Source organism: Gorilla gorilla, chromosome 10 (genome assembly GCF_029281585.2).
Source record: "Gorilla gorilla gorilla isolate KB3781 chromosome 10, NHGRI_mGorGor1-v2.1_pri, whole genome shotgun sequence".
In the NCBI taxonomy this organism is placed as follows: Eukaryota; Metazoa; Chordata; class Mammalia; order Primates; family Hominidae; genus Gorilla; species Gorilla gorilla.
Window position 1 is genome coordinate 39,089,784 of NC_073234.2, and position 27,635 is coordinate 39,117,418.

Genomic DNA, 27,635 nt, shown 5'->3' on the forward strand with positions numbered 1-27,635 from the left:
AAATCTGCATCTCAGAGCTAGTCCTCAAGTTCTTGAATCATATTTCCAATTCCTATTAGTCCATGTCAACTTGGATTTTCCAGACATCTCAACCTTGAGTCAATCCTCTCTCTCTACATTTACCCATTCTCTACTATTACTTTAATAAGTGAGTTCATCAGTAATTTAATTTCCCAAGCCACAAACCAGAATATTAACCTATATTCCCCGCTCCATAACATCCATTAACCAAGCACCTCCAGAATATTTCTAAGAGTCTGCCCCTCGTCTCTTCATCCTCAGAAAAGTACTTTAGTTCTGCAGCTCCCCTTCCACACTATTTTTAGTGGCATAGATTACTATGATAGCTGCTTGATTTGTCCAACTAAAGTTTTGCTTGCTTCCAAGCTGTCCTCCACTCTGCTGCCAAACATTTTAAAACCACAAATGTAATCATCTCACTTCTGTTTAAAATCTTAGTATCTGCATCATATAAATGTTTAATGTTTATATAAGGTTTTCGTACAAAGTGTTTTTATATTAGTTGATGGTAGAGCAAACTTTTTCTTCCCTCCCTTCCCTCCTTCCTTTGAGACAGGGTAGAGCAACCTTTTATTTATCTTCATTTATTTATCTGTTTGTTTGAGATGGTCTTACTCTTGCACAGGCTGGAATGCAGTGTTGTGATCATAGCTCACTGTAACCTCAAACACCTGAGCTCAAGTGATTCTCTTGCCTCAGCCTTCCAAGTAGCTGGGACGACAGACAGTACCACCACACCCGGTTAATTTTTAAAAATTTTTTGTAGAGACAGGTCTAATTTGAGGAAACCAGAGAGGTAGTAAATGCACAGTTTTTTTTTTGTTGCTGATTTGTACATGTTTATGCTGACAATTTTCAGATAAATGTTCCTGCTTAATTGCCTAATATTAAAATAAATATAACCTTGTTTATTTTTTGAAATCCTATGTTCCCCAGGCTGGTTTTGAACTGCTCGCCTCAAGTGATCCTCCTGCCAGGGCCTCTCAAAGTGTTGGGATTACAGGTGTGAACCACTGTGCCCAGCCTCCTTTTTAACAGAAGGAAAAGCCAAAACTCAGAGAGGTTATATAACTTATCAAGGTCATGTAACACTACTCGGTGGGTACACAAAGTCCCGCACTCTAGTTTTCAGACTCTAAAGTTCAGTGTTCTTTTCATTACACCAAACTTTAAATTCCATTTATTTAACAAAGACCTAGAAATGTAACAGATGCCTAGTAAAATCATATACCACACTCCCTCTTTATTAAACAATAAGTTCACTTTTAAAAGTGAGATAGCAGAGGATATGATAACATTATCACCAAGCTATAAATAGAACTGCAAGGCTTATTTAGAAGATAAATTCCAACAATTTCTAACAATCCATTTTACTTATTGAGAAAATGAGTATTCTCAAAGTGGGTATCTTTAGGGTTAGAGCTTTGACTATCAGAAACTTAGTAGAAAAAGAGCCCAAATGTTCACACGCATGCCTATACGAGATTCATGTTTTCACATCAATAAAGATCACACACACACAAAAACACTACCATTCTCTGAAGAAGTCTCCTAGAAATGTAGCAAACACTAAACTGTGGATGAATTTGTCATACCAATCTCAATTTGTTTTCATGATTATTTTTGTTTATATATATTCTTATCTCCTGAAATCAGACTTGAGTAGATATAAATTCTAAATTTACTATAGAAAAAGCACCACACCAAACTTCTATTTTTGACACTACTTGCTGTGAAGTCTTAGAAAAGTTACTCAGCAATAAAACCCTTCGACTGTCCATCTTAGAAATGGGAATTCATTCATTCAAAAAATACTTCATATGAATAAAGTGGTTGGCAAAACAGCCAAGGTCCCTTTGTTCAAGAGTCCAGTGGAGGAGAGAGGAAAAGTAAGCAATCAAGGTACATAATAAAATATTGTTAAGTGCTGTGAAGTAAAAGTACAGGGAGCTATGAAAGCATATAATGAGGGCCCTATATAGAATAAATGAAAATCTCTCTGAAAAAATGTTTTAGCCTCTGAATAAGAGTTACTCCAAGAAAAGTGTAAGAAAAAGTATCTAAACTGAATGAGGATGACATGCTAAGGCCAGAAGGACTTTGGGAATTTTGAGTGTTGAAGGAATGACTAAATAAAGTTGGAGTTTATGACAAGGTGGGGAAGAAATGGTAGATGAGACTAAAGAGTTAGACTGAGACCGAACTAAATAGTGCCTTTAATGCAATGACAAGGATTTCATCTCAAGTAATCTGAAAACCACTGAAAGATTTTTAACTGCAAAGAGATACGATTTGATTTACATTTAATGAAGACCACTGGGACTACCTCACAAGATTACTGGAACGATCAAATACGTGTGAAATACTAAGTCAAAAACTTACATAAAGTTCTTTTAACACGAATACCTCAAAATGATCTAAATTGTATGGTGCTAAATATTCCGAAGGCATTATGATAAATAATTTGTATTATGGTGTGGATAGAATAATTTTCAATGGCTCTGGAGAAACTGGGGCTTCAGAGTCAATTTTAAGACACTGTTCAAATGCAGTAAAGCTACTATATGAATGTAAAAGGTTTTGAAGTTGGCAGGGAGAAAGAGAATATCAAAAGTTGTTTGGTGCTTTTACACTAGATGCAAATTTAAGAAAGATATACAAGGACCAACAAATGATTAAGAAATAGTTCCAGATACAACAGAGTATAAAAGGAATATGTGGAAATTCCAACAGCAGGATTTAGGAAACCAGAGAGGTAGTAAAGCAGTTTTTTTGTTGTTATTGATTTGCACATGTTTATGCTGACAATTTTCAGATAAATGTTCCTGCTTAATTGCCTAATATTAAAATAAATATAACCTTGTTTATTTTTTGAAATCCTATCTGCCTCTTTACAGAGTAGGCATAGGCAGTCCTTTTATAAGTAAAAAAATACACAAAAATCTCAGCCTAATCCAATGTAGCACACTTAATCTCAGAAAAATATTTATAATCATCTTGTGCAGAATGGCATAAACAATTCTGGATACTAATTCACTCTTATGACTAATTCTCTTATTTAACAAAATGCTTAAATTATATTTGAGTAGTGATAGCATAAAACAATTTTCAACACTAAGGAGATACTGGCAGCATCTAGTATTTTAAATTATTATAAATCAGATATTTCACTGACTTTTTTTTTAAGTACCACAAACTAAGACTCAGAATTTCATGGTTTCAGTAAAACTTAAACAAATAAAACTATGAAATTCACTCAAATAAACCAATGGAATAGTTTACCATCTCTTTATACCTTAATTTTTAGATTCCATGCACTTCTAACCTATTTTCTTCTCCGCACATTAAATCCATCACCTAGCAATAAATAATTTTTATGATCTCTTTTTAGATCTAAACTAAGACAAATAAGAAACTCAAGGAGGCCAAGTAAGATTGTTTTTAAACTATTCATCCAGAATACACATACATGACCATTAATATCTTAAATGTGTATGTCTCTCCATACTAAAGATATCTTGTAACCATATGTGACATATAAGCGTGATAAGCATATATGAAGCAAGAAGGAAATGATAATTAATAATGCTTGACTCTACATAAATTCTCTCAGCTCTGTGTAACTTTTCTACACTGGGAGAATTAGGTTTGGTATTAACAATATAAAAATAATAAACAGAAAAAACTAAGAAAAATTGGGACTTCCTCAAAATAAAAAGCTCTTACAATCAACTTTGCTTTTTAAAAGTATTTTGTATCATATGCAGGCATACATTAAACTTCGAATAATAACGAGCATCTATATACATACCATCAAAACAAGCACCTAAAGAAAATTATCATAAATATTAATATAGCCCCTTGTGGGCCCCTCTCTTGGAATACCCTTACTCTGATTTAGCATTTATCATTCCATGAATATTTTTATACTTTTCTTACATAACTGCATTTCCACAAAGATTCATAAATAATTATTCATAAATAATTTTGAATGTTTTAAAGCATTATTTAAAGGGTATGATGTGACGATTTTTTCATTTGAAGGATTAATGTGAGTTTAGCCTCCTTTTAGGATGCCAGGTCATTTTCATCTGCTGAGGGTGTTGTCTTACATTTTCCAGGTACTGTAAATGTGTTTTTGATAATTAGCACACTTATCTATGTTCTTAAGACAGCGCATTGTTTGTGCTTTTGGGGCATGAGATTAGGAATGGAAGAGAGATCCATGGGTTAAATGACACAAAACATTCACTGCAAATACTACTATACCAGATACCTCTAAGAAATAAAGAGATGGGGTAGATTTCGAATGAGAGAAGGTAAGAAGACAGGCTGCAAAAAGATGAGTGTGTCATTTATATGGAGTAATGAAATACAAACACGTATTTAAGAATATTTACAAAACAACATTTCAACATAGTGTAAACTAATAAGAGAAGAGGGCCAAAACAAACTTGAAAAGTTGTTGGAGGACACAGTTCCAGATTTTAAAACTGTCTACACAGTTATAATCTGGTACTGGTATAAAGATACACATATATGTCAATCAAATATAGAATCTAGAAATAAACCGTCACTTTTACAGTCAATTGATTTTCAAGCAGGGTACCAAGATAATTGCACAGGGAAAAGAATGATCTTTTTGACAAATAGTTTTGGGACAACTGGATAACCACGTGCAAAAGAATGAAATTGAACTCCTCCCCTGACCATATACACAAAAAATTAACTCGATTGAATTACAGACTTAAATGTAAGAGCTAAAACTATAAAACTTGGAAAAGAAAATATATGAGTAAATCCTCATGAACTTGAGTTAAGCCAAGCCTTCTTAGACATGATACCAAAAGCAAAAGTGACAAAGGAAAAAACAGGCAAATTGAATTTCAATAAAATAAAAACTTCTATGTTTCAGTGGACACTACCAAGAAAGTAAAAAGAAAATCCATAGAATGGGAGAAAAATTTGTAAATTAACTATTTAATAAGAAACCTGTATCTAGAGAACTTTTACAATGCAATAATAAAAAGACAAAATAACCAAATTTTTTAAATGGGCAAAGAATCTGGACAGACATCCAAATGACATACAAATGGCCAATAAGCAGGTGAAAAGATACTTAACATCATTACCTATCAAGAAAATGCAAATCAAAACTACAATGAGATACTACTTCACATCCACTAAGATGGCTATATATTAAAAAAAAGAACATAAGTGCCGACGAGGTGAAAAAACTGGAACCCTCATACACTGCTGGTGGCAATGTAAAATTACGGCCACTTAGAAAAACAGTCTAGCAGTTCCTTAAAAAGTTAAACAGGGACCTAGCAATTCCACTTGTTACAGGTATATACACGAGAAATGAAAACTTGCAATGGATGTTCATAGCAGGATTATTCAAAATAGGCAAAAATTGGAAATTCAAATGTCTATCAATTGATAAATGGATATATCATATGTGTTATATCTATACAATGGAATATGGTCACATACCACATAACAACATTTAGGTCAATAACAGACACATTATGTCTGGCTAGACACAGTGGCTCATGCCTATAATCCCAACACTTTGGAAGACTAAGGTGGGAGGAGTGCTTGAGGCCAGGAGTTCAAGACCAGCCTGGGCAACACAGCAAGATCCTCATTTCTACAAAAAAATAAAAATAAAAAAATAGACACAGTGGTGCTAGCCTGTAGTCCTAGCTAATTGGGAGGATGAGGCAGTGGAATTGCTTGAGCCCAGGAGGTCAAGGGTAATGTGAGCCAATATTGGGCTACTGCATTTCAGTCTGGGTGACAGAGCCAGACCCTGTCTCTAAAATAAAAAAGATCATAATATTGTATTTTTACTCTACCTTTTCTATGTTTAGATATATATATACACACACACATATATATATTTATACACACACACATATATATATACTTACCATTGTATTAGAATTGACTACAGTATGCACTACAGTAACATGTTGCACAGGCTTTTTTTTGCCTAGGAGCAATAGGCAATACATCCTAGGTATGTAGTAGGCAATACCATCTAGATTTGTGTAAGTACCCCCTTAAGATGTTCACACAACGACAAAATTGCCTAACCATACATTTCTCAGAAGTTATCCTTGTCATTAAGTGACTCATGACTGTATCATTCAGCAGTAAAAATAAATATTGATATATGCTATAACATGCATGAACCTAGAAAACATGTATGCTAAGTAAAAGAAGCAAGATGCAAAAATCGCACATACTATATGATTCCATTTATATAAAATATCCAGAATAGGCAAATATATAAAGACAGAAAATAGATTAGTAGCTGCCTAGAACAGAGGAGGTTGGGAGAGAAATGCGAGGTGACTATTAATGGGTATGAGGTTCCTTTTTGGATTCCAAAATTGATTATGGTCATGGATGCACAACTCTTTCGAGTATACTAAAACCCAGTGAACCGTCCACTTTAAGTGGGCAAATTGTAAGGTATGTGAATAGCATCACAATAAAGCTGTTTTATATATACATATATATTTTAAAAGCAAAGAATGGAGGGGCCACAAATTTGGATGAGATTAGAGGTGGTTTTAGAGACTGACTTTGAACTAGGTTTTGAAATGAAAGTCAGTAATTTTTAAGAAGTATCTGAAACAACAGAAATGGGGCATAAAGGCCCCAAAAGCAGGAAAAAGCAAATAATTTGCAGGAAATGGGAGACACTATCTGTATCAAAACAGAGATATGTTAATTACAAATGAGACTGCTGAGACTACAAGGCTAAAACAAGAAGACTCACAAAATTCTAGAGGCTCTTGATATTAATAACAAATGAAAATGTGTTTAACAAGTATTACAAAGCTGTCATTTCTTGATTTTAATACTTTCAAGTATTTGTCTTTCAAAAAGTTGCTTCCATAATCTGGGTATGGCTCTATCACACATAGGCAGGCAGTACAGTTAGAATTTAAAATGCAAGCTTTAAGTTAGACCTCCTGCTCTACCACTGACTAAGTGTTATGACCATATACATTTAACTATCTCAGTTTCTGTACTGGTAAAATGAGAATACTACCATGTATTTCATATATGTAATATATTTGGAATAAATATATTACATTATATATGGAACCTGTATCTAGAGAACTTTTAAAATGCTCTTATAGTAAATGAGTAATAAGTTATTGTAAACCATAGCCACAACTATCTGGTACATATAAATACTTAGTTACATCTCTCCTGAGAATTAAAAAGTTCTTCAGCTTGAAATCCATTCAAATGTATGAATATAAATTTCCCATCTTTTTATCAAAGGCAAATCTCTTGACTAAACTGTTAAACTTTGTTAAGCTGTAAAAACATACGGGTAAATAACAGAAATCAATCCAGATTGCCAGGTGTTTTCTACCTGGAACAAGGAACTTGATGCTCTTTTCAGTTAAGTAACTTTGTCTCTAAATGTTCTCAGGTCTTGATTTAACTGGCTCTAAACTTAGAATACCCTGGCCTCAGAGCCGCCCTTGAACTTCTTTGTGAGATCTTTGACTTCTTTCACGAAGAAGTCCTTGCTACTGGTACTTCTGCTAAATGATTTTCTCTTATGGTGGGGAATTACCACGCTAATATCTGGGTCTTCTTAAAACTAAAGGGAGAATGGAAAGGACAGTTAGCCTTCTTAGTTCTCCATTCCTTGGAGGAAAAAAAGGCGTCATTACTCTTTTCTTTTTGGAGAGCTATAAGGAAACCATGTAGAATCTTAGTGATGGAAGTAGTAAAGGCAGTCTAGACATAATCAAATGCAGGTTAATCCTACAGGGGTTTTCTGTTTTATATTATAATTGGAACTTATTTCCTTCTTTGTAAGGAGCCATTTTTGACCCTTCCCTCAAATAATTTTAATCTGTATCCAAAACTGAGGCTACTTACTAGGCTTATGCTAGATTTCTTGAATAGTGACTTTTGTGTAAACTGGGTGATAAAATCTAAAGGATCTACATTCCCCTGTTTAAAGGATAAATGGGAGAATGAGTCTGGGGAAGTGGCTTCAGAGGAATGAATATGAGACACAGAATGTGAATTACAGTGGTAAGTGAGGAAATTAAAAGAAACAAGCTAGACTGACATTACTCAGGGAAGAAAAAAAGTATTTAGTAATTGTTGAAAAATTCTATACAAGGACTAAGAAAAAAGAAATTCCCATGGTTTAATGAAATATTGTTTGAATTACATTCGAGTAGTGACAGCATAAAACCATTTTTAATACTAAGGATCTATTCTTAGTATTAGATAGTATCTAGTACTTTAAATCTTTATAAACCAGGTATTTAAACCAGCTCTGAAATCATCAAAGATAAAATGAAGTGTAATAAGAGCATGTACTTTAAAGGCTGTGTAAGTGTAAAGCATTTAAAATAGTGGCTGCGACAGACTAAGCATTTAATAAATGTCTGCTGGTAGTAAACTATGAGCAAGCCAATTAATTTCTCTCAGATTCCTCATCTATAAGTCATATAAATATATATATTTTGGTCCTTCTTTTGAGGATCAAATCTCATAATGCACATAATCAACCTTTATCAGTTGTTCTCTACCTTTCCCTTATTTCCCTACCAATATGCCCAATGGTTTCAATTTACTTTTGTCAATAATCATGACTTATTAATGAAGTGATTTTCAGTGAAAAAAAGAAGAATCACTCTAAACTCACATCGTAAGATAAATTCAAGACTAATAGCAAAATTCACTGTTTTATTATCATTGTATCTTCCACTATCTTAATTTAAATGTTCTTTCACTTCAAAAATTCTTTAAGAGTTATCTCTAGGGAAAAAATCAGTTGGTAAACATGGAACATAATAATGCATTCATATTTGCATTTTCTGTGCTGAGTGGTTCATACGGATTTAAGTCCAAGAAGAAAGCCTTATGTATTTGTGGCTTACAGTAAACCAATACCATACTTTTAAAATATGGACCAAGTACCGAAACAAAATAGCTTACAAGATCTTACTATATGCTTCATGGGTTATTTCTGTAAAACTATATGTGAAGGGGCCATATCATCTCTAATAAGAGCTTATGATTATTGATAGACAATTAAAATTCAAAAGCTCAATAGTAAATGACCTCAGATTTTTTTGTCTGAATGTACTTGTGGATCAAAATGACATTTGCTCTGTACATTCAATTATTCACCTATCAATCTTTAAGCATGTTTTAATATCCAGAAGCAAGGTGTTAAGATTTCCTACATGTTCTATCATATCTAAACTGAACAGTCACAAGAGGCAAATGGTAGAATTCTGCTACTAAATATAAAGTAGACTTCCTTTAAAAAGAAAAATAGGTTCTTTTCTTTTTAAAGTAAATCTACTTTTTAAAAAATGAATCTTTAAAATAAGAGACAGAGGCTGGGCATAGGGGTTCACACCTGTAATCCCAGCTATTAATACTTGCGAGGCTGAAGTCAGAGGATCATTTGAGGTCAGGAGTTTCAAACCAGTCTAGGCAACACAGTAAGATCCCATCTCCACAAAAACTTTAAAAATTAGCCGGGTGTGGTGGCGCACACCTGTAGTTCCAGCTATTTCAGAGGCTGAGGCAGGAAAATTGCTTGAGCCAAGGAGTTTGAAGCTACAGTGAGCTATGACTATGCCACTACACTCCACGCTGGGTGACGAAGCGAGACTCCGTCTCTAAAAAAATTTTTTTAAAATAAAATCAGAGGCAATGTGGTACAGTGCTTTAAGGGCACAAACCAAAGACCTAAACTACTTGGGTTCAAATCCCAGCTATACCACTATGTGAAAACCTTTTTGAGCCTATGATTCCTATTTTGTCAAATGTGAATAACACCGATTCCCAGAATTGTGGTAATATGGCGATGAGTAAATAAGTCAATACGCATTTATAACAGTACCTGGCACATAGTGTTTTTAAATGTAATATTACAGGTCATGGCCTGACAAACTAATTTTATCTTGTTACACTTATGTAGAAGCAAAATTGTTAACTGTCACAAAACCATTTTGCAAAAAGGTCATTTAATGCCTTATATGTGCTAACAGGAAAATGGTATAATTTAGAAAAAAAAGCCTTAATTTCACACAACAGATAAATGAGATCATTGACTAGCTCTGGACCTTCCTGGACTACTAGGGTACATTAACCCTGGACTCACTAACAGAAGTCATTTAAAAACTTATGAAAAAGGCTTAAATTAAGAAAAGTTGCTTTCCTAGATTTTTAAGCATCTAAGATGTGAAACATGCCTTAAGGTCACTATCTCTGTCCTTGTTTTCACCAATTTACCAAGACTGAAAAAGTTTTTCCTTTTAGTTTCATTTCCTATAAATGATGTAGTATATACCCTACTCTGGTCGTAAACACCCTGGCACTACTAAAATTAATTTTAAAAGTAATAGTAGTATAAAAATTTCTTTAAGAATACACTAAATATTTTGAAATTCATGTTGAGTAATAGTGTTCCTTTTCATTATTAAGGGATTTGTGAATATAAGGTTATTTTCTTTTAGTTTCAAAGTTGCACGAACATAAGGGATCAAATAAAATTAAGCCTCAAAGATTTCTAAGTAAAAGTAGGAATGGACAGAAAGCTCTAAAAACTGAAATCAATGTCTCTTGTCTAAAACTTCACTGATCAGATTCTTTGGCAATTATTGAAATGAAAATGTCATAGAGATTTTAAATGACTTTACACACAAATTACTTACTCTGTAAAGTTACCTACTACAGTTATTAGGGTTTATACAAAAATGGCATGCAATGTTTTGCTAAACTGCAAAAGTTAACTACACATTACCACTTAACATAATCACACATAAAAATTACTGAAAATGATTGGCAGATGAATAACATTTAATAAAAATCGGGGAAACGAAGCAGTGCTTTGGATGATTTGTGGTTATGTTTTATTTACTCATAATAGGCCCATTTCTTTAAAAATTTCCAGGCCAGAAATTTTACAGGTGGTTCACACCTGTAATCCCGGCCCTCTGGGAGGCCAAGGTAGGTGGATCACTTGAGGCCAGGAGTTCGAGACCAACCTGGGTAACATGGGGAAACCCTGTCTCTACTAAAAATAAAAAATTAGCTGGACATGGTGGCATGTGCCTGCAGGCCCAGCTACTGGGGAGGCTGAGGTGGGAGGATCACTTGAACCCTGGAGGTGGTTGCAGTGAGCCGAGACCACGCACTGTACTCTAGCCTGGGCGACACAGCGAGACTCTGTTTCAAAAAATTTTTTTCCAAAGAGAGTATTTTATAACCCATAATTTTCTTTGTAACTCATTGACTACCATTCCTTAAATATGTTCCTAAAATACTCATATGTACCTTAAGCAAATTATCTTTTTGTCTCATCAGAAGAAACCACCATGTATCTGAAAATTGTTTTTAATTCATCCTAAGCTATACAATTCTAGTTCATTTATCTCTTTCCTATAGTTCCTAAACTCTAAATTTTGTTCGTGTTTTTCTGATCTCTTGTTGAAATTGAAACACAGATCAACAAATATCATTTTGAGACTGCTTTATTCCTTATACAAATCAGTGCTACCTTCTTCTTGCTTTTTAAAAAGGTATTACTCTCTTGTATTAACTTTGATTTACTTCTCAATATAAAGTCTAGAACTAAATATATCATAAAGTATGTCTCTTCATCTCACACTTGTGTAACTTATTTTCATCTCTAGAAAATCAGTTTTTAGATAAAAATCATTCACTGCTTACAAATAAAGAGAAACTGTAGTACTTACACAGAATGAAATAAATCTTTATACTTGCCTAGGTATGGAAGTTAGTTACCCGAGTTACCATGAGACAGTCATTATCTGCAAAGTGCTCAAAAGCTAGTAAGTGAAATTTATTCACTGTGATGCATATGACTATAACTTCAGACATGTGTATTAAACTTTCAAGAATAAACTTATGGTAAACCCACCATTTTTTCTCAACAGCCCAATCAGTCTTTCCTAGACAGTTACATACATATGCCACGACAATATTCCACAGGGCAAATTTCAAATAACCTGATTCAAAGGTTAAAAAAAGATATTAAAAGGAAAAACAACTTTCTAGTGAGTTCCAAAAACATAAACTAAATTATCACATATCACCACCAGTTCTGTACTTGTAAGTTCATCATCAAATTTATACTTATCAAATTATTCTCTTTAAAACTCTGAATCAAATTTTTGCTCTATACTACTTTGTTTTTGGACAGGTTTCACTTGCTAATTTGCAAATAAACTGGCTCACAAATAAACCAAACTGGTTTCTGCAACTCCCAGTACCATCTTTCTCTTGCAGTTTTTTTCCTTTAAGAGAAAATTAACGTGAGGATAAACTTGCACAATCTGCTTTTATCTAAATATGTGGTCCTCAGTTTACTTTTATTTAAAATAAAAGCACTGAAATGACTCAAATTTATGAGCCTCTTGTATTTAGTCATGGTTCATACTTGTAATACTAGCATTTTGGGAGGCTGAGGTGGATCACTTGAAGCCAGGAGTTCAAGATCAGCATGGGCAATATAGTGAGACACTGTACCTATACAGCTATACACGCACACACACACGCACATATATAAAACAATTTACATTAATTTTGTAAAAAAGCAAAAATATACTTATTTGAAAATACCAAACTTCATAAAGTTAAACGCCCACAATGCACATATTGCTCCTATCATCCTGTAGTGTCAATGCTACCAATTACTCCATATACAAAAACGTGACATTAATGAGAGACAAGAACACTTATATTTTAACTTACAGACTTACAGATTTCTATTTTAAGGAAATGCACTTTTTAAAATAAGGTGGTACTAGGTTGGGTGAATTAAGAATTTTTAAATGTTCTTTAACTTACAATAGCGAGCGGGGACTTATTTGTCATTACCACAAGCCAAGGTAAACATGGGTGTCCTAGGAAATGTCCAATTTCCCCACAGTAATAAACATCTAACATTATAATAAAAACAATAACTTTTTTTTTCTTTTTTTGAGATGGAGTCTCACGTTGCCCAGGCTGGAGTGCAGTGGCCGGATCTCGGCTCACTGCAACCTCCGCTTCCTAGGCTCAGGCAATCCTCCCACCTTAGCCTCCTGAGTAGCTGGGACCACAGGCGTGCCACCATGCCCAGCTAATTTTTTTGTATTTTTGTAGAGACGGGGTTTCGCCATGGTGTCCAGGCTGGTCTGGAACTCCTGAGTTCAAGTGATCCTCCCTCCTCGGCCTCCCAAAGTGCTGGGGTTACAGGCGTGAACCACCCTGCCAGGCCAACAATAACTATTATTAAGTCACTTGAAGATTCTATTTTTTTGATATAATGAAACAAGTATATATTTACATCCTTAGGGATTTCTATCATACAAACATAGTATATAGCCTACCAAAAAAGAAAAAAGAGACTCAGACTTAGATCAAGGTTAAATTAAGGTCCTAAGTCTGCCACCTATTAGCTTAACTGAAAATGATCCCAATATCACAGCCTTTTGTCAGGAGTAAAGAGCAGAGATAAGAGGGTAACTAAAATTTAATATCTCATAAATATGAAATTCTTAAGATATTAAAAGGAATCAAGATAAAATCCTTATAATAAAATTACTGTCCATTTTACAGATGAAGATACTGAGGTGCAATGATTTAAATTAACTCTCCTCAAAGCCACACTGCAAGTTGAGTGGTGAAACTGTGACATAACTCAGGTCTAAATCTTACTGCTCCTTTCACTATGCCATACTGAAACACTCTATGAATTATATACTACTGTTACGGTAACAGTGGAAAGTGAAAATATTTTTTATTATAATGAAGAGGCACATTATGCTTCCCAAAAAATAAGGAATTTTAAATTATGTTACATATTCACATATTTAAGTTATTGTAGATGCCACTTCATATGGTCGACAAGTGTGAAAATGTCCACATACATCCTTCAGTATTTTAAATGTATATCCTTTGGTATTTTACAAGTTTGAATATTAGCAGTTAGTTAATCCTCAAGTGGACTTATCTACTTTTTGCAGGCCTACATTATCTTCCAAACAGAAGGGAAGGGCTGCACGTCTAACAGAAACGCTGCCGGCTTCTATCAAGCCACCACTAAAGCACAAGACCACGTGGTCTCTCATAAGCCCAAGGTTCCCTACTCCTCTCCCTCCTTTGACAAGGAACTGGAAACTAGGGTTTCTTTTTCTTATGTGGAGCCCTGACATGCCACCTGTGTAGTACAGACCGCAAACATCCTGCAGCCTGCCTCCCGGAAGACCAAGAATCAGAATAAAAGGGAACTTGGACGCCGACAATTCTAGGAAAGGAAATGAACAGAGAAGTAAAGCCGGTGAGATCGTGATAAGCCGCGGCACCGGGACCTGTCAAAACGGCGTATATAAGACTCAAACCAAACCACTATAACCTATCATTCGGGAAGGCCTGAGGTGGGAGCGGCACTACGGAAGGAAGGAGGACGAAGAGAACCGCACGAGTCAGAACCGCCGCCGCCGCCGCTCCCCGGATACCTTTCAGCATGCCCTGGCAAGCCAAGAACCCTGACCCTCATCTAGAGTCCAACCTTTGCCCCAACATTTCAGAAGCAGCCAAAATCCCGCTGCCCCGGCGGCCGCCGCCGGACCTGCCCGCACCTGTCACTAGCGAAAGAACCAGCTCGCGGCTCCCGCCCACTTCTCCACTATCCTCGGGCAACCGCGGGCATCTCAACCCCTTTCTCTCACCAGGTGTCCCCTTTCCGGAGCGAGGTTTTGAGCAGCGTCGCGATGTCAGACCGCTGGGTGTCCAGATCCGCCGCTCCGCCTTCCGCCATCTTCTTCCACTAGCGGTAGGGGAGGTGGCAGCGACGGCGGCGGCGGCACGCCCCAGAGCATTATGGGAATGGCGTCCCACGGCCCCTCCCAGTCGGCCGGTCGAAACCAAAAGACACCGGGAGCGGGGGTGCTCCTCGGGACAAGAGGAGGCCCCGGGGGCGCACTGGGTGCGCGGCCATGGTCTGCTGCCCCCCATCGGTCCCCGCCCGTCCAGCATCTTGCCTTGGCCTCCTCTGGCCCGGGACTGCCGGGTTTTAGCTCTCCTCGCCGCCGAGGGCTCTGGCTCTCTCTCGCTAGAGGGGTGCCACCGCCCTGTCCTCCCGTCCTCGGCGTTGCCTTCCCCTCCCTCTCCCACTGACGCCTTGAAAACCCTTATTTGCGCATTCACTCACGCTTGAGGGTGAGGTAGGGTGGGGCGGTGGTGGGGGGGCGTGGGGACGGCTAAGATATGGCAGAAAATGTAGCAGCTCAGTGACTGGGCTTTTCGTTACGAGTAGGAGAACCCAAGCTCGGTGAATATGGGCACACACAAAAAACACTCCGAAACCGAACGCTTGGTCTCCATGCCCTTCCTGGGTTCCTTCCAGCGCTCTTACTCCCGTTGTAGGTGGGGACCCTTTATAGGCTCTTTGTGACGCCTCCCCAGGCACACCCAGACGACTAAGCTGCAGTGAAAAACATGTCCCAGTTCATCGGTGAACAGGGAGTAGAATATGGACAGTATTGAATAATGCCAGATACTAAAGGAAGAAAACGTGCGAGAAACCCTCTTGTTTATACAGGATAATAACATTTTCTTAGCCCCATCTTCGTATGGTGCCGTACACCTGAAATGAAACTAGATGTCTTTAATTTGAAGTCAACGATTATGTTACAAAATAGAAAATCGAGTCGCTTAAAAATCAAATGCCAAGGTCACACAGCAGGTGGAGAGGTGAGTGGAGAGGCTGGTTCAAGAGCCCACATGCTATACAGTATAGCACACTCACTGCCTCTCCTTGTGAAAGCCTGAACTAAAATGTAAACTCCTTAAGAGCTGGAACTGGGTTCATCTTTTGTTTTAGCCTTTGTACACCTGGTGGTTAGCACAGTACTGATGGACATGTAAAAATCACCTAAATATTTGTTTAATAAATGAATTGTGGCAAAATTACTTAAGTATTCCCGAGCACGATGTCCAGGGGTTTGATTTTAACATACCATATTGATGTGAAAAGTCTAAAAGATGGGCCGGAATCTCCACATCATTTCTCGTTTGCCCATTTTAAACCCTAACTCATTTGGTGAGAATGCGATAAAGGTAGGTGTAGTTATGCTAGTAGGAAGTGCTGAATCCAAGTGAAAGTAGTGTATATTGGCATTATGATTTGTGTATATCAGTATTATGATTATGACTGCTTATTTCTGCATAATAATACTATTTTGCATTATCATGCCAACCTTGAATTGAGAGTTTTAAAACAACTTTCAGTGACTGCTATTTCTGGCTTTTCTCCTGACAGGTTAAAAGATTAAGAGTTTCTCTAACTACGGCTACCCTACAAAAGTCACATTTTCCCCCTTTTTCCAGTCACTCTCTGAAAGAGAACAAAGTAATTTTCTGAAGGGAAGCTGCAGAATATGGAAAACATATATTGGAGCTACATGGACGTAAGTTCAAACCTCACTTCAACCTTTAGCTGCAAAGTTCTTGCCCTTTAATTTAATCATAAAATTGAGTATAATAATACCTACCTTAAGGGATTTTTGTGAAGATTAAATGAAACAATTTGTGTTTATTGCCTGAGACGTAATAGCCATTCAATAAACACTAGTATTGTTTATTGATGACAGGGTGAATTGTACAGTATGTGAATTATAACTCAATAAAGCTATTGAAAAAAGGTGTTAGGGGCTTTGAAGGCAAAACTGTGCTGTCCTTCATTGTATAAACATAACATAATCAAGTAGCAATAAATCATTCATACCCTAATGTCCAGTTTCCCTTAAGAGAAAATGCATTTTTGAAGTGTTGACACCTACAATCATACAATGAAGTAAAATAATATTTTCTTCACTTGCACCATGCTCAAGGCAGCAGGTTAACTGGATATAGACGTGTAAATTCAATGCCAATTTGAATTATACATCAGATTTATGGAGCCGTTTTGTAGACCTAAGTAACTGCCATCAGAGTCAGGAAAGAGATAAAATTATAGTATTTTATTTAGCAAGCACTTACAGAGTGCCTAGCATGGTTCTAAACACTTTAAAATACTAACTTAATTCTCACAGCAATCACATGATTTTGGTACTATTATTATTTCAAGTCTATAGATAAGGAATTGAGGCAAGTAAGTGGCAGAACCTAAATTGAAACCAGGCAGTCTGGCTGCAGAATCTGGAAAGTTTGGGTAAACTTCTGTTTTTCTATTGACCTTTATTATTTTGTTTACAGCAATCAATGTTTTAGTGATCTCAGTTGATCAGTTTATGGAAATTCTGCTTATTTTACTGGTGCTTCTCTCAATTATGAAGAGAAATAAGATATTGTTCATAAATTGGTTAAAGTCCAAATCCCTACTGAATAATTAAGTAGATAAATTGATGAGAAAAGCTACTTCACCTTAATCACCAATAATTGAATATAAATCAGGGATTATATCTGCTTATTTAGAATGAATGTCTTCACTGATGCATTCCTTAGTTAACTTTTGATGAATGTACAGTTTGCTTGGTGATTGTTATTGCCTTCTCAGACTCTCTGTACCTTTTTTGTCAATTTAAAACGTAACCTAGAGAGCTGAGTATGCTCAGTACTTAGGCTAGATATGAACAAGCTGGACCTCTTAAAGTCACAGTTGGTTGTGAAATTAGAGATTCTCTAGGAAGGATTCCTTTACCCTCTAGTAATTCCAAACCTCTCTGCTTACTGATATTTAAATAATTCCTTTAAGAGAGGTTCTTTTACTCAACAATTAAGAGATGGGACTTCAAATGTAAATACTCCAGGAGAGAGTTAGGCTTAAAACTAAAGTGTCAAAGAGAGCCAGTTTTCAGCCTGGGGTGAACCAGAGAAAAAAAGCACTGCATTTTGTAATACAGTTTAATGGAGGAAAGTACAACGGAGAATTTCAAGATAAGTTTTGCCTATTTCATAATTTTGTGTGGGACTGGCTACATGAGCCTAAGGGAAAAATCTGCCTAAAATTTGAGTGGACTTAGCAAATCACACACACACACACACACACACACATTGTGTATATATACATATACACACACATGTATATGTATATATATATACACGTATACATACACACACACAGAATCAGCACATCCCATAAAAGAACAATGTTTGATGACTGGCTGTCTTTATTTCTCAACTCTTCCTGTCTTTGATATTCAGGAACCACTGTCTCAGTTTTTCCTTCTCCTTGTCCTTCCTCTACAGTTATTCCCGCCCACGACCCTACCACCCCCTCATTCTTACTCACCTCTCTAAACCTTTCATTCTTTTATCTTATGTAATTGTATAATTCTCGTCTCTCTTTACCAGCTCTCAGAGCAGCTAAAAGGCAGTGGAAAGGCGGGGGAGTAGTGCAAACACCAAAATAGCATGTAGTAAAGTGCTTAATCTGTTAATGATATTTTGAAACGTGGGATATGAATAAAAATTGTAAGTGCCACGAGGCACTTTTGAAAGCTAAAAAAAATTACGGAGGGTCTTTATTTCAGACAAATCTTAGGTTCTGATAAAGAGAATGAAAATATAGTAAGATGAAAACACTGCCTTTTACAAAGAGCCACTATACTTGGATTTTGACTCTGGCTCAGTGCCACTTGCTAGCTGGTAACCTTGGCTAAGTTATTTATTCTCTGTGACCATTCGTTTTCTTATTATAAAATAAAGTGATTAGATTTCGGAGGCTGAAACTCAAATACTTGCAGGGGTTAGACACAGCTAACGTAAATGGGTGAAGGAAATCTGTTGGGGATAATAAGGAGTTGTGGGACTGTTGAGCTGTCTATCCCAATTAAAGGTCTAAATTTAAAAAAATTAGAGCAAACAAAATTATATTTTCTGTCCTATAGGATCTAGAAAGTTTAATTTTAGCATGGGCATAAAGTCTACAAATTAATTAATCTAGGTTCCTACTTCATATCCTTTTTTTTTTTGGAGATGGAGTCTCACTCTGTTGCCCAGGCTGGAGTGCAATGGCATGATCTGGGCTCACTGCAACCTCTGCCTCCCGGGTTCAAGCGATTCTCCTGCCTCAACTTCTTGAGTAGCTGGGATTGCAGGCACCTGTCAACATGCCTGGCTAAATTCTGTATTTTTAGTAGAGACAGGGTTTCACCATGCTGGCCAGGCTGGTCTCAAACTCCCGACCTCTGGCGATCTGCCTGCCTCGGCCTCCCAAAGTGCTGGGATTAAAGGCATGAGCCACGCGCCTGGCCTATCCTCTTTTTAAGAAGTACATAAAGTGTACTAGAAAGCTGACTATACCATGAAATTTGATATCAGTCTGCCCAAAGTGGACTCTCACTACATGCTGATAGAACTAAATTGATTTGTTTTTATTTATTTGAGACAGAGTCTCACTCTCCAGTTGCCCAGACTGGAGTGCAGTGGTATGATCTCCGCTCACTGCAACCTTCGCCTCCCAAGTTCAAGAGATTCTCGTGCCTCAGCCTCCTGAGTACCTGGGATTACATGCATGCGCCACCACGCCCAGCTAATTTTTGTATTTTTAGTAGAGATGGGGTTTCACCATGTTGGCCAGGCTGGTCTCGATCTCCTGACCTCAAGTGATCCACCTGCCTCAGCCTCCCAAAGTGCTGCAATTACAGGCATGAGCCACTGTGCCTGGCCAGAACTAAATTGATTTGAATTGATAAGCAAATCAAGTATCTAACAGGTCTAGAATTATAATAAAAAAACCTTAATAGGCATAGTATATTCTGCGGGTCCTGAATATTTAAAAATTAAATGTACGTGTATGGTAGGAAACTTTCAATAAAGTGTTAATTTATCCCATTCAACTAAGAGTGATATAGATCAAATCAAGGTTCATAGTAGGAAAAATCTGCCTACTTTATATTTTCTTTACTTGTTATTTACATTTATTGACAGATTTCAAGGTTGATAAAGAACCTCTACGTGAAAATATCGAAATGTTTAAGCAGCCTCTGAAGTCTTTCTTAAGCCTCATAATAATGGATGGACTTTAGAAAGCTAAAAATCATTTCAAATATGCTGATCATTTTTAAATTTTTTTACTCATTTAAAAAATATGCTGATCTTTTGTTTTAAATGTCAAATTTAATTAAAATACGTTAATGTTATATACTTGATCCGTTTTACTTTAAATCTGTTTCATTTGAAAGTTTAAAAATAATTATTTTATGCTCATGGATCTTGGAAACCTATGCTATCAAAGTGAAGTAGAGAGTTGTTCAATGGTCCAGTGATTCTGCAGCTATGTAGATTCCAGAGAGATTAACTTTGTTTTCTCCCAAGAGAAGCTGAATTATTCAGACTTTCTGTTTGGACAACCCTTCACTTCATTTGGGCTGAGATAGCAAAAGGATTTAAATTGCTCACAAAGAGTCTTAGAACAATATAATAGCATGTCTTCAAGAATGTATCTATGTTTCAGGACTGATGGAAACATTAAATAGGTATTCTTTGTAATGTGTTCCAGGTTTTGCTAAGCAACAGGATACTATAGACCACACAGTAGATTTAGGTCAAATTAGAAGATACCAACAATGAAGTAAAAAACGAGTCTAGTGATTTCATAAAAATATTTACCATTAATTTTTGTTTCTAGCCAGTATGCTTCTATCTAGGTCGTCTTGAACTATGTCAGTTCAAGAATTATTAGTGGCCCAAGGCTTCTGTGTAATACATTGGACATGATTTCTACAGCATGAGAAATTCATGAAATGTGCTGGATGTATAGTATACCTCTACAAATAATTTAATTTACTCAATGGGAATTTATTAAGGATATAGTGAAAATAGTATGCATTTTAGAGTCAAAAAGACCTATATTTGTATGCCCTACTCTGATACTTAACTAGTTCTGTGATACTGGAAACATTAGTTTTCTCATCTGTAAAATAGTGATACTAGACTTCTTTTATAGGATTCATTTAAAGGTGAATAAAATAATGAATGTGAAACTCATATTAGAGCTTAACATATAGTAGCAATGATTTATAAAATATTTGCCTCCCTTAGACCAGAGCAGCTACTAAATTTGATTTTAATAACAAGATAAACAAATTAATAAGATCACAAAGTTGTTATGTAATAACATAAACAGCTGTGTTAAAATTAGTAGTGACCCATATCAAAGAAACACAATTACAAAGAGGTTAAGAAGGATAATATTTAAAGTGTAGCTTTACTCAGTCTTTTGTGTGAAGGTATTCTTAGGGATAAAACAATGTACTTGGAAGCTGATTTGGAAGCTGTTGGAAGAATATGGTGCAAAAAATATTTTTAAATGCTTGTGAATGTTCTGTAACCACAAACATAGATACATAAAAGATCAAAGACATATTTTAGACTGCCATGTGGACTTAAATCATGGAAGGCAGAAGAGTGGCTCCCCAAAGAGGACTATATCGTAATACCAGAACCTGTGAATATATTACTTTAAATGGCAAAAGGGACTTTACAGATGTGATTAAGATTAAGGACCTTGAAATGGGGGGATTTTCCTGAATAATTCAGTTGGGTCCAATCTAATCATATGAATCCTTAAAAGTAGGAGACACTTTCCTGGTTATGGCCAGAGAGTGATGTGACTATGGAAGAATGGCTTTGAAGATGGAATAAAGGGGCCATGAGCCAAGGAATGTGGAAGGCTTCTCGAATTTAGAAGGAACAAGGAAATGAATTCTCTGTTAAAGCCTCCAGAAAGGATCAGAGCCTTGCTAAAAGCTTGATTTTTAGCACAGTAAGATTTGTGTCAGACTTTTACAGAAATGTAAGAGACAATACTTCTGTTGTCTCAGTCACTAAGTTTATGGTAATTTGTTATAGCAGTGATAAGTAGTAGAACAGCCTACTTTAAGGAAGAAGAAATGTTAGAAAGTTTAGGACTAGGAAGTCTGATGAGAAAGTATATGGATGGACCTGTGGGACTCGGCACAAAGTGTAAAGATTTTTGCATTACAAGTGAACACCAGCCATAAAGGATATATCACAAAAGAGGTACTGAATAAACAGAATGACTCCAATGGTTGGCATCAACAAGCTTCTATCCTCAAAGCTGGAACAATGGGCACAAGAAGGGTAGTCATCATGACTGTGGATGGCCCCACAGCATGAGCTCTCACTTACCAACAGTGATTTGGCTATTGCTGCTGCCAAATGTCCAACCTGTCAGGAACAGAGACCAATATTGAGCCCTTGATATAGAATCAGCCATGGAGGAGAATCAAATGACAAGTTAATTACATGGATCCCTTCTATTATGTAAGGGGCAATGAATGATTCATCTTGATTAGAATTGACACATATTTCAGGTATGGATTTTCCTTTCCTGCCAATAGTGCTTCAGCTGCTTCCACCATACTTATGGAGTGTTTGATCTCATGACACAGGATCTTCCTAATATCACATCAAACAAAGGGATTCATTTTATTGCAAAAGAGATGTGGTAGTGAGCACGTGACCATGTGATTCACTGATTCTTTCACATGTCACTTCACCCAGAACTGTAAACAATTGCTGGCCAGATAGAGCAACGGAATGGCCTGTCGAAGAATCAGCTTAAGCACCACCTTAGATACAATAATACCCTATGCAGTATACCCTCTGAATCAATGGCCAGCATATGTTGCTGTGTTCCCAACAAATAGAATTTATGGATATGGGAATCAAATGTAGAAGTAGAGGTGGTCCTGTTTACCATCATTGTCAGTGACCCAATTGGGGATTTTGTGCTACTCATCTCCATAGCTCTGAGATTTGTAGGTTTAGAGGTATTGTTCCCAAAAGGTGAGCATTTCCACTAGGAGACATAGCAAGAGGCCCATTGAACTTTAAACTATGGCTGTCACTGGGGCATTTCTGCCTTCTACTGCCAAAGGATCAGGCAATGAGAGCAGTCACCATCCTGGCAGGTTTATCATTCTAAATACTGGGAGGAGGTCAGGCTGCTCTTATACAGTGATGGCAAAAAGGAATGTATTTGGCATCTCTTGGTATGCCCTTGCACAACTTTGACAGTAAATTGACTAGTAAAGTATTGATGACCTGAGAAAGTTATGGTGACTCTCAAGGATGAGTGACTGGATCATCCCACCAGGTAAGCCAACAAGACCAGCAGAGGAGCTAGTCAAGGTGAGGAAACTCTAGAATGGTAGATCAGGAAGCATATATTGAGTATCACTTTTGGTCTTTGCAATGGAATCTATGTATCTTGCTAACTTTCTTCCCAAGTTCTGAAGCTGCTTCAAAAACTTTTGCAAAAATATAGGTCTGAGTGGAACATGGGGTGAATTGAATTGGATGATGTACTGTGCCATTAACATCATCCTTCATGACTAAAGAATTTATTCCTCTAGCTGCTGGGATTTCTACTGATCTCAGCTGTCAGTCTTCTTTGGGAATCCCTCTCAATAGAAAAGAGGCACCCTGTGTAGTTCATGCTCTCTTCAGGGGGCAGCCAGTATGCAATAACTAATTGATGTAGGGTTTTAAAGACTTGGCTTCATTTCCTCTATTGGAAACAACTCTGAGGAGCAATCTAGCTTCAGTGGGTTGGTTAAGTTCTTTTTATAAATTAATTACACCCCACTTTCTTTCTCTACTCAATCTTGTTTGCTTCCTTTCTTCCACAAGTGTTGATCCTGAGAGCGCTTCTTTACAGGCTATTTTCCTTCTCAGAGTCTGCTTTCAGGGCACTTGGGCCTGCACCACACCCTTGTTTTGGTTTTTACCCTGGCAGTGGCCAAAATTTACTTTTTCTTTGAGCTGGGGATATGTTGAGAAACAGTTTCATTTTTAAGCCTACAACTTTCAGTATTTCTAAACTCTCTATTTCCTCTCAATTCTGTTTGTAACCCAGGCAGTTCATTTTGAGCTCACCACTTTCTTATGCTTTTTCAAAGGCACCTGGCAGCAGCCTGCTCTTCAATATTCTTCTCTGAAATCACCTCATCCAAATTCACAAGTTTACTAGATCTGCATGTTCTGTATTCCATATTATTGCAGGTGACAATTTTACCAAATGTTTTGCCACTACATAATACAGTTGTCATTATTCCAGCCTCCTACAACAATTACATGACTACCTGCTGCCCATTCCCAAAGCCAGTGCCACATATTTTGGGTTTTAGTTATGGCAGCACTGTACTTTATACATCAAATTCTGAATCAGCCCAATTTTTCTGACTTTCAAAACACCCAAAGTCCTAGTGCCATACAACAATATACGCATATTTCCTACTCATGCATTTTTGGGTTAGCTGGAGATTGGCTGGTCTTGGCGAGACTCAGCTGCTCTCTGAGGATTAGGTCAGGTCTTGGTCTGTTCTACATATCTCTCATCCTCTTTAAACCAGAGGCTAGCTGAGTCATGTTCTCGTTACAAAAAGAGATCAAGAGACAAGCCTAACTATGCAAGACCTCAATTAATATCAGGGAAGTACATTCCTTCTGTAGGAGAGGGGAAGGGAGTAATCATTTGCTGAAAATTTCTCTAATATACTACTTTGCCAGAAAGATAAAGTATGAAAATATGGAAGAACAGTTAAGACACATAGAGAATGGCCAAAACCCAACATATGTTTAATAGGAGTTCCAGAATAAAAAATAAACAGGCAATATTCAAAGACATAATACCTATTTTTTTTCCAGAATGGAAAAAAACCTCTAGTTTTTAGATTCAGAAATTACAATGAATTTAATAAGAACAAAACTCACACACATACACACCCACACACATCTATATGTACAGAAATTATAATGAGTTTGAGAAGAACAATAAAAATAAAACAAGTCATACATATACATGCATAACTATAAATACCTTGACCCATTCTCATGAACATAAAAATATGAACTCAGAGAAAAATCTTAAATATAAAAAGAAAAGATAGTTCCTTATTTTAAAAATGTGATTTAGATAGAAGCATTGGATAGCAAACTTCTCATCAGTTATAGTATATGCCAGAAATATATGCCAGAATATTATCTTCAAAGTGCCAAGGGGAAAATTACTGTTAACTTAAAATTCTGTATTCAGTTAAAGTATTCAAGACGAAGGGAAATAAAGATTTATTTTTAAAGAGACTGAATTTACAACATATTGATGCTTGCTAAAAGAAGTCCTTCTGCCTTCCACCATGAGTGCTTCTCACCAGATGCAGATGCCCCATCTTGAACTTTTACAGACATCAGAATCTGAGACAAATAAACCCTTTTTCATTATAAATTACCCAGACTCAGGTATTCCTTTAGAGTAACACTAAATGGACTAAGACATTACTTAATTTTAGGCCCCCCAAAAAAGTGAAACCACCCATGCTAGACTGCCAATACTGTAACCCAAACCCACTGTGAGGCACAAGTGGAGAGGGCAAAAATTCTCTTCAGGGCTCTTTGTCTGAATCTCCTGTTTAGAGACGGAGATGGAAACTCTTGCTCTTAAAGAAAAAAAGAGAGTTTGAAAAAGAAGCCCACATAAAATGTAGACCTCACACTTTTGCACCCAGCGAAATATCTGGAGTTGGAAGAATGCAATGGGTTTTTGCTGGTACTGAGCACTGAGTCTGAGAGGGAACAGTGGGTATTTGGAAGGTTGCTCTGAATCTTGCTGACTACACCAGAAATTTTGACCTAAGGGAAGAATCTCAGCCAAAGAGGAAGAAACTGAGGCACATTGAGCATATGCAAAGATCACATGGTGAGAGAGGAAAAGTGGGAGAGCGTGGGGAGAGGTGCCAGGCTCTTTTTAATAATCAACTGTCATGGGAACTAATAGAGTAAGAACTTACTCATTACCACAAGGATGGCATCAAGCTATTCTTGAAGGACACAGATTAAGTAGAGAGTTAATTTAAGCCAAAGGTGAGGACTGCAGCCTGGAAATAAGATTCAAGTTGCCCTCAATATATCCTCTGATAAACAGCAGTTACAAGTGGTCTTTTTCCTTTTTTTTTTTTTTTTTTTTAAGGAAAAAAAGAGAAGGGAGCAGTCCGTAAGTTGTTTACCAAGAATTTAAAAAATAACAGTCTATCAATTGGCTGTACATTGTTCTTTCTATCACAAATTCCAGGAACATGAAGATACTGGGTGAGGGTCACATTGTGCAGTGTGTGGTAACATTTTAGGTAATTTATCAGCTAGTCTGAAACTACAGGGAAGGAATGAAAAAAACAAAAATTTTTAAACAATTACCCTGGGGCATGGGTGCGGGGGATGCGACTGAAGTATCATGCTCACTGCTGTCTGGGCCTGATAATTTTGCATCTCTCACATTCTTCAGACTGCTCTGAGCCATTTTCTCAAATGATGATTGCTAGATGCTGAGGGAAGGGAGCAATGGGTAGTCGTTGTTTAATGGGTACAGAGTGTCAGTTCTGCAAGATGAGTTTGGGAGACTGGGTGCACAACAATGTTAATGTACTTAACTACTAAATCACACACTTAAAAATGTTTAAGTTAGTAAATTTTATTATATATATTTTGCCGCAATTAAAAATAAAAAAGAATTTGAAGGGAAATAATTTCAACAAATAAAGTAAATGGAGTGGAAGGAGATATGGAGAGCTGGTAATAAACAGGCATTAAGTCCAGCAAGATGAATAAGCTCTAGAGATCTGCTTGACGACATGGTACCTATAGTCAACAATAATTTACTGTACACTTAAAAATGTGTTGAGATCTCATGTTAAGTGTTCTTGCCACAATACAGTAAAATAATAAGTTTTACACGTTTTTAAAAAGGTTGTACACCTCATAAAAGTGATAGAGAAGGAGACAGCCAAATGCTGCCCAGGCCATTGTGCACAGGGAGCTTACCTAAACGTGCCCACAGTGAAAAATTCTGTCCCTTAACACATGTGTCGTATGTATAGACGAGCTCCTTGGGTTTTCCTACTTTGCTGTGCATTACAACTCATGTGTCATGTTCAAAGACATTCTGTCCCTTAACACATGCCTAGTAAGGGAAATAAATCAATATGGAGTGGCTCAAACTAAGGGCCCACCCCTGCACTGGGACAATGGGGTGGACCCACCTGGAATCCACACCTGATAAAGTTGGGCAAAGCCTGGCCTCTTCAGCTCATGTGTGGTGACCTGGTATTCAGTCTGTACGGTGGAAGTCTGTTGAAAGGACCCCCTTTTTTCTGAGAGCTTCCTTTTAATAAATTCTGCTCTCCTCACCTTTCAATGTGTCCATGTACCTAATTTTTCCTGGTTGTGACACAAGAACAAGATTTTAGCTGAACTAAAGAGCAAAAAATTCTGCATCAAAAGGAGAGCCAAGAAAAGAAAAAGAAACAAAAACTCAAAAACTCAAAAAAAGAAACAGTCTTTCTAATTTTTCATTGATTTTAATTCAGTGACTATTTCTCTGAACAATAAAGTTGCAACTTATTTGAATAAAAACACTCAAAATAAAGGGAACACTAAAACTTACAACTGAATGTGTCATTTGCCTGATTATAGGTCTTTGGGAATCTGCAAGGTAACCTTTATTCCTGCAAGGTATAGATTTTAGCTTTTCTTTTAAAAATCTAATTGTTTATGGATCTTCTAGTTGGCCT

General features: G+C 36.7%; 2 protein-coding genes across 10 annotated transcripts in view; one reads left to right on the forward strand and one right to left on the reverse strand.

Moving 5' to 3' along the window:
• Positions 1-15,174, reverse strand: part of USP15 (ubiquitin specific peptidase 15) — a 150,715-nt gene extending 135,541 nt beyond the window's left edge. For 4 of the 5 annotated variants that reach the window (XM_019039010.4, XM_019039014.3, XM_063693859.1 and 1 more), the window contains exon 1: positions 14,772-14,954. In XM_019039010.4, coding sequence (XP_018894555.1) covers positions 14,772-14,860 — 89 coding nt within the window. In that variant the 5' untranslated portion in view covers positions 14,861-14,954. Of the gene's footprint in view, positions 1-14,771 lie in introns of all 5 variants that reach the window. The other variant, XM_019039009.4, reaches the window with a different exon arrangement.
• The window catches only part of TAFA2 (TAFA chemokine like family member 2), a 537,284-nt gene continuing 524,759 nt past the window's right edge, over positions 15,111-27,635 (forward strand). For 2 of the 5 annotated variants that reach the window (XM_055358111.2, XM_055358110.2), the window contains exons 1-2: positions 15,132-15,261; positions 16,364-16,511. The gene's annotated coding sequence lies outside the window, so the exon portion shown is untranslated. Of the gene's footprint in view, positions 15,267-15,419; positions 15,796-16,363; positions 16,512-27,635 lie in introns of those variants that run through there. The other 3 variants (XM_055358109.2, XM_063693860.1, XM_055358112.2) reach the window with 3 other exon arrangements.